The sequence below is a fragment of the Gouania willdenowi genome, chromosome 9 (genome assembly GCF_900634775.1).
Source record: "Gouania willdenowi chromosome 9, fGouWil2.1, whole genome shotgun sequence".
In the NCBI taxonomy this organism is placed as follows: Eukaryota; Metazoa; Chordata; class Actinopteri; order Blenniiformes; family Gobiesocidae; genus Gouania; species Gouania willdenowi.
In genome coordinates this window covers 19,292,003-19,304,601 of record NC_041052.1, presented here as the reverse complement: position 1 = coordinate 19,304,601, position 12,599 = coordinate 19,292,003, and the positions used below count along the sequence as shown (strand labels likewise).

General features: G+C 34.9%; 1 protein-coding gene across 1 annotated transcript in view; it reads right to left on the bottom strand.

Moving 5' to 3' along the window:
- The window catches only part of LOC114469484 (ultraviolet-B receptor UVR8-like), a 362,330-nt gene extending 352,417 nt beyond the window's left edge, over positions 1 to 9,913 (bottom strand). The window contains exons 1-2 of the mRNA XM_028457028.1: positions 9,837 to 9,913; positions 6,843 to 7,029 (exon numbers count right to left, since the gene is read on the bottom strand). Of these exons, the coding sequence (XP_028312829.1) occupies positions 6,843 to 7,005 (163 nt within the window). The 5' untranslated portion in view covers positions 7,006 to 7,029; positions 9,837 to 9,913. The remainder of the gene's footprint in view (positions 1 to 6,842; positions 7,030 to 9,836) is intronic.
- Positions 9,914 to 12,599: the final 2,686 nt, after the last annotated feature.

The following is a 12,599-nucleotide window of genomic DNA, read 5'->3' as shown; positions in this document are numbered from 1 at the left end:
TGAGTCATTATTGTGTATTATTAACACATGTTTGATGAAATTGTTCCAAGTTTAGAAGAATAAAGGAAGCATCGTCTGAGGAATGCAGAAAATTGGAGCTGCTGTTATCAACCTAGCATGCAAAGGGAAAGACTGAAAAAAAAAAAAAAACACTGAAAAAACAGAGCAAAAGTAAAATGATGGTTGCAATTATGGTGTGAGTGAAGGCTCTGTTTTATGTTAACAGAGATGTCAGAGTGGAGGAGAGGGTAAGGAAGCCAGGTCACCGCCCTCATATGCTGTTTAACACCTGACACTAAGGCCTCACCAGGCCACATATGCAAGATGAAATAAAGAAAAAGCTAAAACGTCTACAACAGAACCTAAAGCCACCCTCCCTTTCCTCACTTTGCACATTTTTTATCCCTATTTAATCCTATACAATGCACTTTTAGAAAAGGTACCTGTGCTTATGAAGCACCACACACACAACCACAAACTCCTATAACAGACTTTAAGAACCACGAGAGTTGAGGCCTCCAGCAGAAAATCATATGTCACTAACGGCCAGCACATGAGTCCTTTGCTTCATCCACCATGCTAAAGATCAAGGGCCTCGAACTAAAGCAGTACTGACAGTGACCTCATTGAGACCCAGCAACTGGAACAGCCTTAACAAGGTATTAGCAGGCACCTCTGTATACCCTGTAACTCTCAGCCTGGCTCTAAAGAAACACAGCTGCAATGTGTGTTTGTAGGGCGGAGGGCAAACCTGCAAGCAACGTGATGCCCCCGGCTAAGCTCCAAGGGTGAAGCGGGAAGGTCAAGAATTCCAAGCAACAGGGGGCATCGTTTACAGAGATTTTTTTTTTAATGATTTTTCTGTCTTTAAAACTGAATTTATTCATCATTTTTGGACTAAACACTTGTTTCCAAACTGCGGTACGTGTACCCCAAGGTGTACATTGCAGGGGGTACTTGGACAGAATTAACAAATGATTAAAAATTGTTGGGAAATGTTCTAGTTCCTTATTTAGGCTTTTTTTTTTTTTTTTTTAAGCAAATTCACCACAAACTTTCAGTAATATGACTGTTATATGTTCCACATATAAAAAAAAAGCATACATTATGGAGACGGTACTTATGATATGAAAAGGGGTACACATGATTTGAAAAAAAATTAAATGACCAGACAACGCCAAAACAGCAGTGAATGCTGGTTATTTTCCTCAGTTTTAGATTTCTATACTTAGAACCTGAGAATTGTTTTATTTTGAATTGAATTCATTGGTGTTATTTCATTATATATATATATATATATATATATATATATATATATATATATATATATATATATATATATATATATATATATACTTTTTTTTTTTTTTTTTTTTAATTAAAAAATTACCATTTTGACAAACTTTTATTTTATACAGATGCCTTTGTGGAAAATAAATTAAGTTCCAATTGTGCAAGATGTAATCTCTTCCTTTTAAGTTTATACATGATGTGTTTACTGTATGCAAGGGAACTGTGGCAAGATGTATTACCAAAACTGAAAGTAACTAGTAACTTTTACTTTGAGTGCTATCTACCTGAGTCACTTTTTACTTGTACTTGAGAATTTTCTGTATAGACTTGTACTTGTATTTGAGTACATTTTCAATCAAGTAACAGTACTTCTACTTGAGTAGGATAAATCAGTACTCTTTACAGTTCTGCATATCACACATTTGTAGAAGAGCATTAGGCTTATTACAGTACAAAAATATATGCACAGAATAGTGAGGTAAAATAGAATCAAAATAATAAAATATATACATTAGACTTGGCAAAAGTGTTTTTGCTTCCATCTGATTTGTGTTTTGTGCAAAATAAATGTACGTTAAAATAAATAATGTATGAATTATTGCTTTTGCGCACAATGTTCTTTCTTTTTATTCTCATAAACTCAATCATACCAGAATATTTGTGTCATGTGTACCTGTTTCTAGAGACATGCATGTGTGTTTATATGTAAGTAGATTCAAAACAAAAACAAAAAAAGAAAAGCAAGCTAACAGTTGTACCGGATGTTGCATAAACAAACTGCACTTTTTTTATTTTATGTTTTAGTTTACAACAAAAATGCACAATATGAGAACATAAATATACAAATTGACTCCAAAAACACAAATTTGCATAAAATTACTTGGAAAATGCACAAAATGACTACAAACGCACACAAAATGGGAACAAAATATATAAAATGAGAACAAAATGATTGAAATATGGACAAAATGACTTTCAAAATACAATATGCAACAATAATTCTCAAAACTGCAGTTTTAATGTATATTGGATGTAAATAGACACTGTGTTATGTCAGCTGTATATTGTAGACGCTTTTCAAAACATGATCAAAATAAATAAATAACTCAATCATTTATGCTATCATAAAATGTATCATGTGATTGATTGATATTTTATTATATGTTTTTAAAATTGCAACAAATTCTGAGTAATGTCACATCAATAATTACTGAAAGCCACGCTGCAAGCAGAAAAATGTTGCTTCAGCCAAGCGTCGCTTCAGAGTTTTGTCCTGTCTGGTGCCTTAGATACTATTAGAAATACTTTAGTCGTATTTAATCTAGCTGATAAATTTGCTGTGGGGGTTTTTGTGTTTGTTTTCAATTCTTATTCTAAATATTTGGTATGATTATATTAGGATGAACTGGGGCTGCACAATGAATCAAATTTTAATCGTGATGATGATTTTAGTTGACATGATTAAATAAACCTGATCGTCGCAATATTTACATTTATAATACGGGTTCTGCACTCTGTAATAGTGTGTTGATTCAGTTAGCCTTTGGCACATTTTACATTATTGGGTTATTATTATTATTATTATTATTATTATTATTATTATTATTATTATTATTATTATTATTACTATTATTATTACTTATTTATTATAATTCCTATTTAAAGCTTAATTTAACTGTAAACTGTAGTGTAATAAAAAAACAGTTTTTTAAACTTTTTTTTGCAATTTATATTTTCTAAGGATAACAAAATTTAAAAAAAACAATAATTTAAAAAGGCTAAACAAAAGAAATGTTTTGTTTGTTTGTTTTTGCCAAAAATAAATAATTGTGATTATAATTGTAATCACAAATTGATCAAAAATAATTGTGATCATTTTGGCCATAATCGTGCAGCCCTAGGATGACCCATTGGTGATAAACTACTATCCACTTTATCCCTTAACTCTAGTTTTTCTTGTCATGAGAAAGAGTTTAGTTTGCCCTCTAATGAGAGTTAGCTTTCAGTGTGTGTGTGTGTGTGTGTGTGTGTGTGTGTGTGTGTGTGTGTGTGTGTGTGTGTGTGTGTGTGTGTGTGTGTGTGCGTGTGTGTGTGTGTGTGTCTAGAGGAGAGAGCAGCCTCATCTGTTACCAGCCCAGCCAGGCCGGCCTGCTGTGTGAAGTAGAACGACAGGGTGTCACCGCCAACGACAGTGATGGATGCCCCAAATTCTCTAGGCAACTTGGGCAATTGGACACATTAACAACAGACACCTGCTTTCCCCCCCGTACAAATCTATTAAAAGATAACAGCAGTGGTGGCTCCCGCACTATTAGTAAATTATAGCTCTGTCTGAGTGTGAGGTAAGTATGAGCAGCTCCTTTTTCCCATGCTCACACTCTCTGGGCCACCATGGCCTTTAGTTGGTCTCACAGTGCCATCTACTGACACAATGCAAAAGTGCTTTTTTTTTTTTTTTCCTTTCTTTTTTTTTTTTTTTACAATTTTGTTGCATTTTAAGTCATTTTCAGAGATATTAAATGAGATTAGATCAGTGGTTCCCAAACTATTTGTGCCCAAGGGCCAAAAAGTTCTCCAAAGGACAAGTAAAAATCAGAAGGTACACCTATTGTGCAAAATAACCTTTATAACACCTGTTATCACTCATCATGTACAATATAAATGTGCATATTTACTAATGCCAAATAAAATGTGACAAAGACAACTATATTATTACGCATGAAATATTTATTAATGAAATAAAAAAATAGGTATAGAGTTTGCCTCTGTATTATGAAATGAGTGCATACAAAGTAGTAAATAAAAAATAATTATTTTTGTGTAGTTGTAGATTGCAATAACGTATGGTTGCCACAAAACACCCACACACCGTTTGGGAAACACTGGATTAAATAGACTTAAAAAACGACATTGTTCAATATGTGCAATATATTTGTCCTCGTTCTCACTTGTTTATTTATTTGTTTATTTATCGTCTTAGTGGCTGCTCTTATATATACACGTATCTTTCTTTCTTTTTACTTCTCTGTATCTTGCACCACAAGCGTTGTCCCTTAATTTTGTTGTACCTCGTGTATAATGACATTAAAAACAGTATTCATTCTATTTGTTAAGTTTCAGCGTATTAATACACTAACACTTATTTATAAACAATTTTCACTGAATCAAGCAAAAAAATGAAACCACAGTTGATGTGAAAATATAATATTCAACAGGGTTTAAACAGGAAGCATACATTCATTACTAGACCTAATAATGTGAGTTTTAGGGACTATGATGTATCAAGGACAAAACTATAGGCTTAGATTTAGGTATGTAATAATAATAATAATAATGCATCAAATTTATATAGCACTTTTTTGGACACTCAAAGTCACTTTACAGAATTAAGGGATTATTCTTTCACTCCACATGTGATGCATTCATCAACTTTGACTTCATTCGATACAGTGTAGGAGAACAAAACTGTGTGCGCACCTTTACATCCTTTTATATCTACCTACTGGATTGCTGCTCAGCAAAAGTGTTATTCCTAAACAAGCCAGTGTTAATAGGCTCAAACCGTCACCGATTATCAATAATGTTGCCAAAATAAAACTAATATCGACCCACTCAAGAGGGCCTCTGTTGAAACATTAGCAGAATCGCAGTACTTTAAAGGTGACACCGAGGCTATAGCTCAGGAACTGAGCATAAATGTGTGTCACATAAATTTCCTGGGAATAAATATCTTTTGTATGTCTCTGGGTGGGGTGTATGTTTGTGAGTTGGCCAGGAATAAAGGGAGGACAAGACCAATAAATACCTTTACAGCAGGCAATTTGTCAGGATGCGTAAATGTCTCCGATTTCCAACAGCGGTGCGCTAGAATTTACAGTCACTCTGGAAGTGACGATGCACAAAAAAAGAAGCACTTTTTGCTCTCTTTCATCTCCCTCAGACCACTAAAACCTTCCTATAAATCTCCTTCGGTCCCCCCAGATGTCGCTTCTTGTCAGATATCATGCCTTGACAATGCCTTTCACCATCATTGTCTTGACAGAAATATGATATGTGAAACTGCAATGTCACATCACTTAACATGATTTAGCCTAAGCTGGCCGGCACCATTTTAATCAATCACAAATGTCACCTTTTTCCTTGTAATGACAGTAGAGGCATAGGATCTCAGTGTTTGGGGTGATCTATAAGACTTAGCTGGAATGCTGATTTATGACTGCTGCCAGCTAATGTACTAAAGGAGCCTCCTCCCTCCCTGTCATCAGGGTTTCTATTAAATTGGCAAATAACTAGGCCAGTATTACCTCATGGGCAGGCTAAAAAGACACTGATGTACTATGTAAAACCTGTGACTGTGAACATGTGCTTATTGCCACACAATAGGTCTAGTAAATGGATGATGTGTATCCCTTTGTAACAATTGATAACACAAATAGGTTCACCAAATGTTGGTCAATATATATAAATGTTCCTAAACAATTAAATGTACTTGCTTAAATTAAGGTTAACATTAAAATGCTATTTTTACTTATTGAACAAAGACTGCTAAAGCTACATATCAGGGTTGGGGTGAATTACATTTTTCAGCTACAATTTTCAATTACAACTCAATTATGATTACAGTGACCAGCATTATTCCCAATTACAAGCGGAAGCCTGAAATAAGCTAAAGTTAGCTTTTTGTTAGCATCTTAGGTCCTAAATCAGCTGTAAAATACACTTAAAACAACCATATTTTGTCTAATTTCTTTCATATTGGTTACCTTGTCAGGCTTCCTAATCAATGAAAATATAGGTTTTAATATTTTTAGTGTGGGCATTTGAGCCTTTTTTGAGTCAGTATACCCCTCCATTTATAGGTTTTATAAATGATAAAATGTGGGATTGTTATGAAACATATTATATTGATTAGCTACATATGTGTAGAACTGTACATAGCACTGTAACTTCCCCAGTTTAGCATTAAATTATAATTGACAATTTGTATAGTGTTTTCATGGCAAATACAATTGCAAAGCCAATAATCTACATTCAAATACAATTTAATTATGATTACAACAGAAACAGATTTTCAAATTACAATTTTAATTGTAATTCATTATCAATTACGCAATTACAATTATAACTGACTCCAACCCTGGTACATATAGTCAACCCTACTAACTACGCAAGAACAATGTAAGAGAAAATGTAATTTCATAATTGTTTTAGTGAAGAAACCCTGAGTCCAATATTATTGTATAAATCAGTAGTAATTAGTAACTCACTATATATACAGAATATATATATATACACACACACACACATACTGTATATAGATATAGATAGACCCTGTAAAAATGCAAAACTCAGCTTTAAAAAAAACAAGAAAAACACATGTTCAAGCCAAACACCATGTAAAGTAGTAAAAAAAAGGCAACAAATATATTCAATTGAAACTATAAATCAAATACATTTGTGACATAAATGAAGGTGTGTTTTTGTTGGCTATATTGTTTGTTTGTTTTGCTTTAGACTAAGACTAGACCACCTAGGGATTGGAATCATACCTGTGACCACCACAGAGTGACTGGATCCACACGCTATAAACTTGACGCTGCCCAGCCGAGCCGATGTAAACTGTCTGAGGAGAGCCTCCTCTGGACGGACATTTCCACTCCTGCCGTGTCCAGTCTGTCCATGGTCCCCAATACCCCAGCACAGGAGTTCCATCTTTCACTTTTTCACCAATGGATCCTAAGACAAAAAAACAAACAAAAAAAAAGTTAATATAGCTGTTTTTTTCTGCAGCTGTAACACAATAACAATATTTTTTTAGATTTCCAGTGTTTATTTCAACTAAACAAGTACTTTTTAGCAGTTCTTTTTAGGGGTGTCCCGATCCGATATCAGCCTGAAAACGAATATTGGATTCAAATTTCAGATTTTTTATTTATTCTATTCAATAGTAGAATTCTGTAGATATTATGTTGCAGGTGTACAATTAGTGTAACCAATTAGTTAATAATAAATGGGTCAGTTTTTCTCATACCTACTGTTGCTGACTATTGTTCTCTGTTTGAGTGACATCACTTGATCAAGCCTTTTCTAACATTCCACACTACAAAATATGTAATAAAAGTATGTATGATTTGTAGGGGTGTCCGGATCCGATATTGATATCGGATAATGAGTCGATATCAGCCAAAAAACGAATATCGAATTTTATCGGACTGCACCTAAAATCGCCGATATAACTTTTTGTTGTTTTTGTCCCCGCCCTCAGTTGTTCCCACCATATACTGACAGTAAAAAAATAACTGAAGTGAACTTGAATTGTTGACCATTGTTATTGTTATTAAAGAAAAAAGATTCATGCTAATATCAGATCAATATCGGTATCGGCCGATACGCAAGGCTGCAATATCTGTATCATATCGGAAATGAAAAAGTTGTATTGAGACACCCCTAGCTCCTTTACTACCTCTAATCTCGATTTGAGTAATACAGTATATATTTTACATGCAATGTTAGTATATATATAAAAATAAAATAAATACAGGTAAAGCCCATTCAAACTTTGACATAAAAAAAATGTATTGATAGTAAAAAATAAAAATATATAAAGACTGTCAGAAATATTGATGACCGAAAACTAATCTGTAGTTCTCAGCTGTATTTACATTAAATTGGAAATCACAATATAGTCCTCAACATGTTTACTTACAGTCTGCCCTCTGTGCTAATTAGAATGTGACCCTGAACACACACACACACACACACACACACACACACACGCACACACACACACACACACACACACACACACAGAGAGAAGGCATGTGCATGCATGCATGTCCACTCTCCCCAGCAGCAATATTACCAGCACAATCTCATCCGGCTGATATTGAAGTTTTCCGAAAGAGCAAACCGATAGATAAGCTATTACAAAACTATAAGAGATCAATAGCTAATTTCTCTGCATTGATTACCATTTGGACATTTAACATGCGCCCCGTGGCCACAATGTGTGTTCCACAAGCTTAGATCCCCATTGGCCCTCATGAGTATTAAAATTATCGATTTAGACAGAAGACTAAAAATGTCAAGCTGTTCATTAATCTTAATAAAGACCGGACTTGACCAAGGCACCCTTTCCCCCAACATAGGGATACAACCCATCCATAGGAGCACATACGTGGCATAGATTAATGAGCTTCTACTGAGGGATGTGATTTAGGTCTTTGTCTTTAATAGATCAATTATAGAAGAACACATTTTTTTTTTTTAAATGTGCACCACTTGTGCACATTTACAGAACTCCAAAAAAACTAGAGTTAGGCTGTTTTTATCCAAGCAAATTTAAAAAATAATTAAACACCTGGCTAAAACATGATGATATGACTTTGTGTAATATGAAGTAGCATCTGCTGTTATGCTACAGATGGTCCTACTCAAGGCATAATAGACAAATATTAGTGTCTAAATATCAGTTTCATCTTTCACTCATGATGTAAATCAGGTGTAACTCCATCAGCTGTCCTTAGCTTAATGACGTTCACTAAGCATCACGTGATTTGTTCATTTCTATCTCTTTGGAAGCCTTCATCTCTGTTTCATATGTTTTTATTTCAGTGATGTTATTTGCTCTTTATAATCAGCTTGTGGTCTGGAGCAGTGGCTCTCAAATGAGCCAAAGACATGTAAAAATTTAAGCAAATGTAAACAAATGTTCATAAAAAAAAAAAGTGTTGTATTTACACACCTTGCCTTTGATAGGATAATCCTGTGCAATGGGAGAACAGCATTTTGCCAGGTGTGTTTGCCTAAAATTGATTATATTAAAATTAGGGACGTCCCAATACAACTTTTTTACTTCCAATACGATACCGATACTGCAGCCTTGAGTGTTGGTCGATACCGATACGATACCAGCACAAATCATACATACTTTTTTTCCACTTATTTTGTAGTGTGGAATGTTAGAAAAGGCTTGATCAAGTGATGTTACTCAAGCAGAGAACAATAGTCAGCAACAGTAGGTATGAGAAAAACTGACCCATTTATTATTCACCAATTGGTTACATTAATTTTACACCTGCAACATATCTACAGAATTCTACTATTGAATAAAATAAATAAAAAATCTGAAATTTGAATCCGATATTCGTTTTCAGGCTGATATCGGCTCATTATTCCATATCAATATCAGATAGGGACACTCCTAAATAAAATCAGACTACTCTCTGCCTGTGCCGTGCATTCCCTGCAGTAAAAATAGCAATGTTTAGTGTGGGTTTGAGCGTTAAGTGTACTTTCTTCACACAAAACTTCAATCTAAAAAGATATCCACTCTCACTTTTACTTCAGTTACTGACTCTGCTGTTAACACACAAAATAGTTTGTTCAAAATGTAGGTATTATCTCCAACAGTGCACATTTGTGATTTATGCTTTAATAGAAAACACAATGTAACATTGTGTGTGTGTGTTTTCAAAGGCCAACTAACACCAAAGGCAAGCTAAGTAAACATATAAAGCAGTAATGTGTAACTACAAACTAACCTTTGCAGATTTCAAAGTAGAACAAGCAAACGTCTTGATTCCCCTTGGTATAATAACCTTCCTCTCTCAGGTTTTCTCAATGTTTTGGAGGTTTTGTAAGGCGGAGTGTGTTTAGGCCTGCCGACACTTAAAGCAATGGCATGGAAACCGTTTCCATGGGACTGTTTGTTGATGGCTGACTCAAACTGAGTTCAAACCATTAACAACAAACAATTCATTTGCAAAAAAACTTGCTGTAAATGTTTTAAAAATTACTTTATCATAAATGTGTAATTTCCGAAGTGAACCTTATTCAACAATAGGTAAAGATATAAAACGATCTCTAATGTTAAAAGTTAAAAATTATTATTATTACCATTAGATGGTAATTGGTAGATGATAATTCATATATTCATCTTCAGACCTCAACGGGTGTGAGGTGTGTGGGGGTTGGGGGGGAGGGGGGGCACCCAGAGTCTACAGGGTGCAAGTCTATTGTGGAACAAACACATAAGATTAAGGTGTCCTTACTTTACTAGTGTTAAAGAAATGATTGTACCTCGTCTTGGCCAATGAACCAAGACAACATACTGTACTGTACTGTACAACTTACTATTGTTTTAACAGAAAAGAATCCTGAACTGTAAACCAGCTTCATTGTTTGAAAATATTAGATATGTAAACTAAACACACTCACATTCTACAAGACATGCTTCTAGTCATGATTTGGTCATTAATTGGCCTAGACCGAATTTACCATGTATATTAAAAAAAACACTAAAAACCTTGTTGTACATGTGAGATCGAGACATGTATTGTACCTATTAATGTTTTTAATTATTGCATTTGTAATTGTATTTTATTCTGTTTTTGCTATTGTATATTTACTGTAAATATTTTGTTGCTTTTAATTAGGGACCCAAGGAAGACTATAACCACTATGGTGGACGATCATGGATTCCATAGATTCCAATAAACAATAAACACAGGGCCGGCCCAAGACTTTATGGGGCACCTTACACTGAAGTCGTCACGTTTCTCTGAGTGAAATAAAGTTTGAGTGTAACACCTCTGAAGTGAGGGCCATCATTCACCTTTCTACACAAGAACATTACAACTACAACTGTTAAATAGTTGTACAGCCTCCACATACAGTTCATGTGTTCTTGAAGCACATCATTTATGACATCAGTGTAGCAAATGTTCCTAGAAAGTCCACCATGGATGAACTCAAGTTAGTCATCATAAATTTAGGTTTGGAAAATCTCCACTCTGCAGTTGCCATAATACCTAGAACACAGCATAAAGCAGGCGGTGATGCTCTGTGTGAGGTCACACTTTGTAGAACGCACACGGTTCCTCTCTAGGCCTATGAGGACATCAGAGACAAAGTCTGCTCACAAACTACAGGATCTTAACTCAAGTTACCATCTCTCAATCTCCTAAATCTTAGTGTACATTTTGACCAGCAGATGTCTCCAGTGAGCGTTGTGTGTCACAGTGTGAGTTTTTACTACAATTGTGTAGCATTATTTAAAAGTGTGTTTGTTACTCCCTCCCATGCCGTCAGAACAAAGAGAATAAAATATGAAGCTTAAATTTATTCACGGCCAGACGCACACATTTGACACATTTCACAAATAAAATACCTCATTGGCAGCATCAACTACTAGGGAATAAAGCTTAAGTCTTCTACCGTAATAACTTCAGATATTCTTTTATTGACTTCTTAAAGACACTTGGGGTAGGCCTTAGTTTCCATCACCTTGTGCCTACTTATTACCCCCAGCGACGCAATAAAACTGAACAAAAAAATATGTTCTCCCCACGTGTCTCTCTAATTTTAACTAAATAATGAATTATATCTCACTCACTCAACTCACTGTAGAGTTATGTAGAATGTAGAGTTAATTATATCTACATGAATTAACTGAATTATTACTTATTCATTGTACATCTACATGAAATAATGTGTAATTATGATATATATATGTTTATACTGATTATGAAAACCATGAATTGCATTCATAAGAGAATCTGTGCAGCAGCTACAGTGTTTATGTCTTGTTTTGTGCAGTAGTTGATGTTAGCTTGTCTTATAAAGCAGCTGTTTGGTGCCGTGTAACACCCAGATTTGCACGTCATTTCGCAACTTTTTTTTATTGCAAGTCTTGTCTTAATTTATTCATTTTTAGCAACACTGCCCAATGACTTCCACAGATGAAATGTATAATAATGCGCTTGAAGCAGCAATATGTAACTTTTTTTGGCATAATTTGGTCAGAAATCCATAATCATCTTTGAGCATATTGTAATCAAAGTGTGGACAGTGACTTTATTCTCCTTACACTTGTCACTGTCTCTATTGTGAAAAAAAGTTGCTAAAAGCGCTCACAAAATATACCGGTAAGGGTTTCAAAACGGAGCGGAGAGAGGATTCTACATACAGAGGGTTTTCACCGACGTCACGTTCTGGGCAGTAACCCGGATGCGTGGCCATGTTGGCGGTACGCGGATGTAAACGCTACATGTTGGAGGCACACAGGGGTAAACTCTGCGATGGATAAACCACAGAAAAGCTCCTTAAAATGCATTATAAATGCAAAGGCACACAGGGAAGGACTTGGTCCGCAGGAAAGGCACAGGCACAATATTTGGAAAAGTTACGCTTTATTGGTGTTGCAGATCCATACGAGTCGGCTCCCTCGTCTTGAATCCATGACGACCAGGAGATTCTTCCGTCTATTATGTATTCTGACATCGTCAACTACCTGGTTTTCTCGC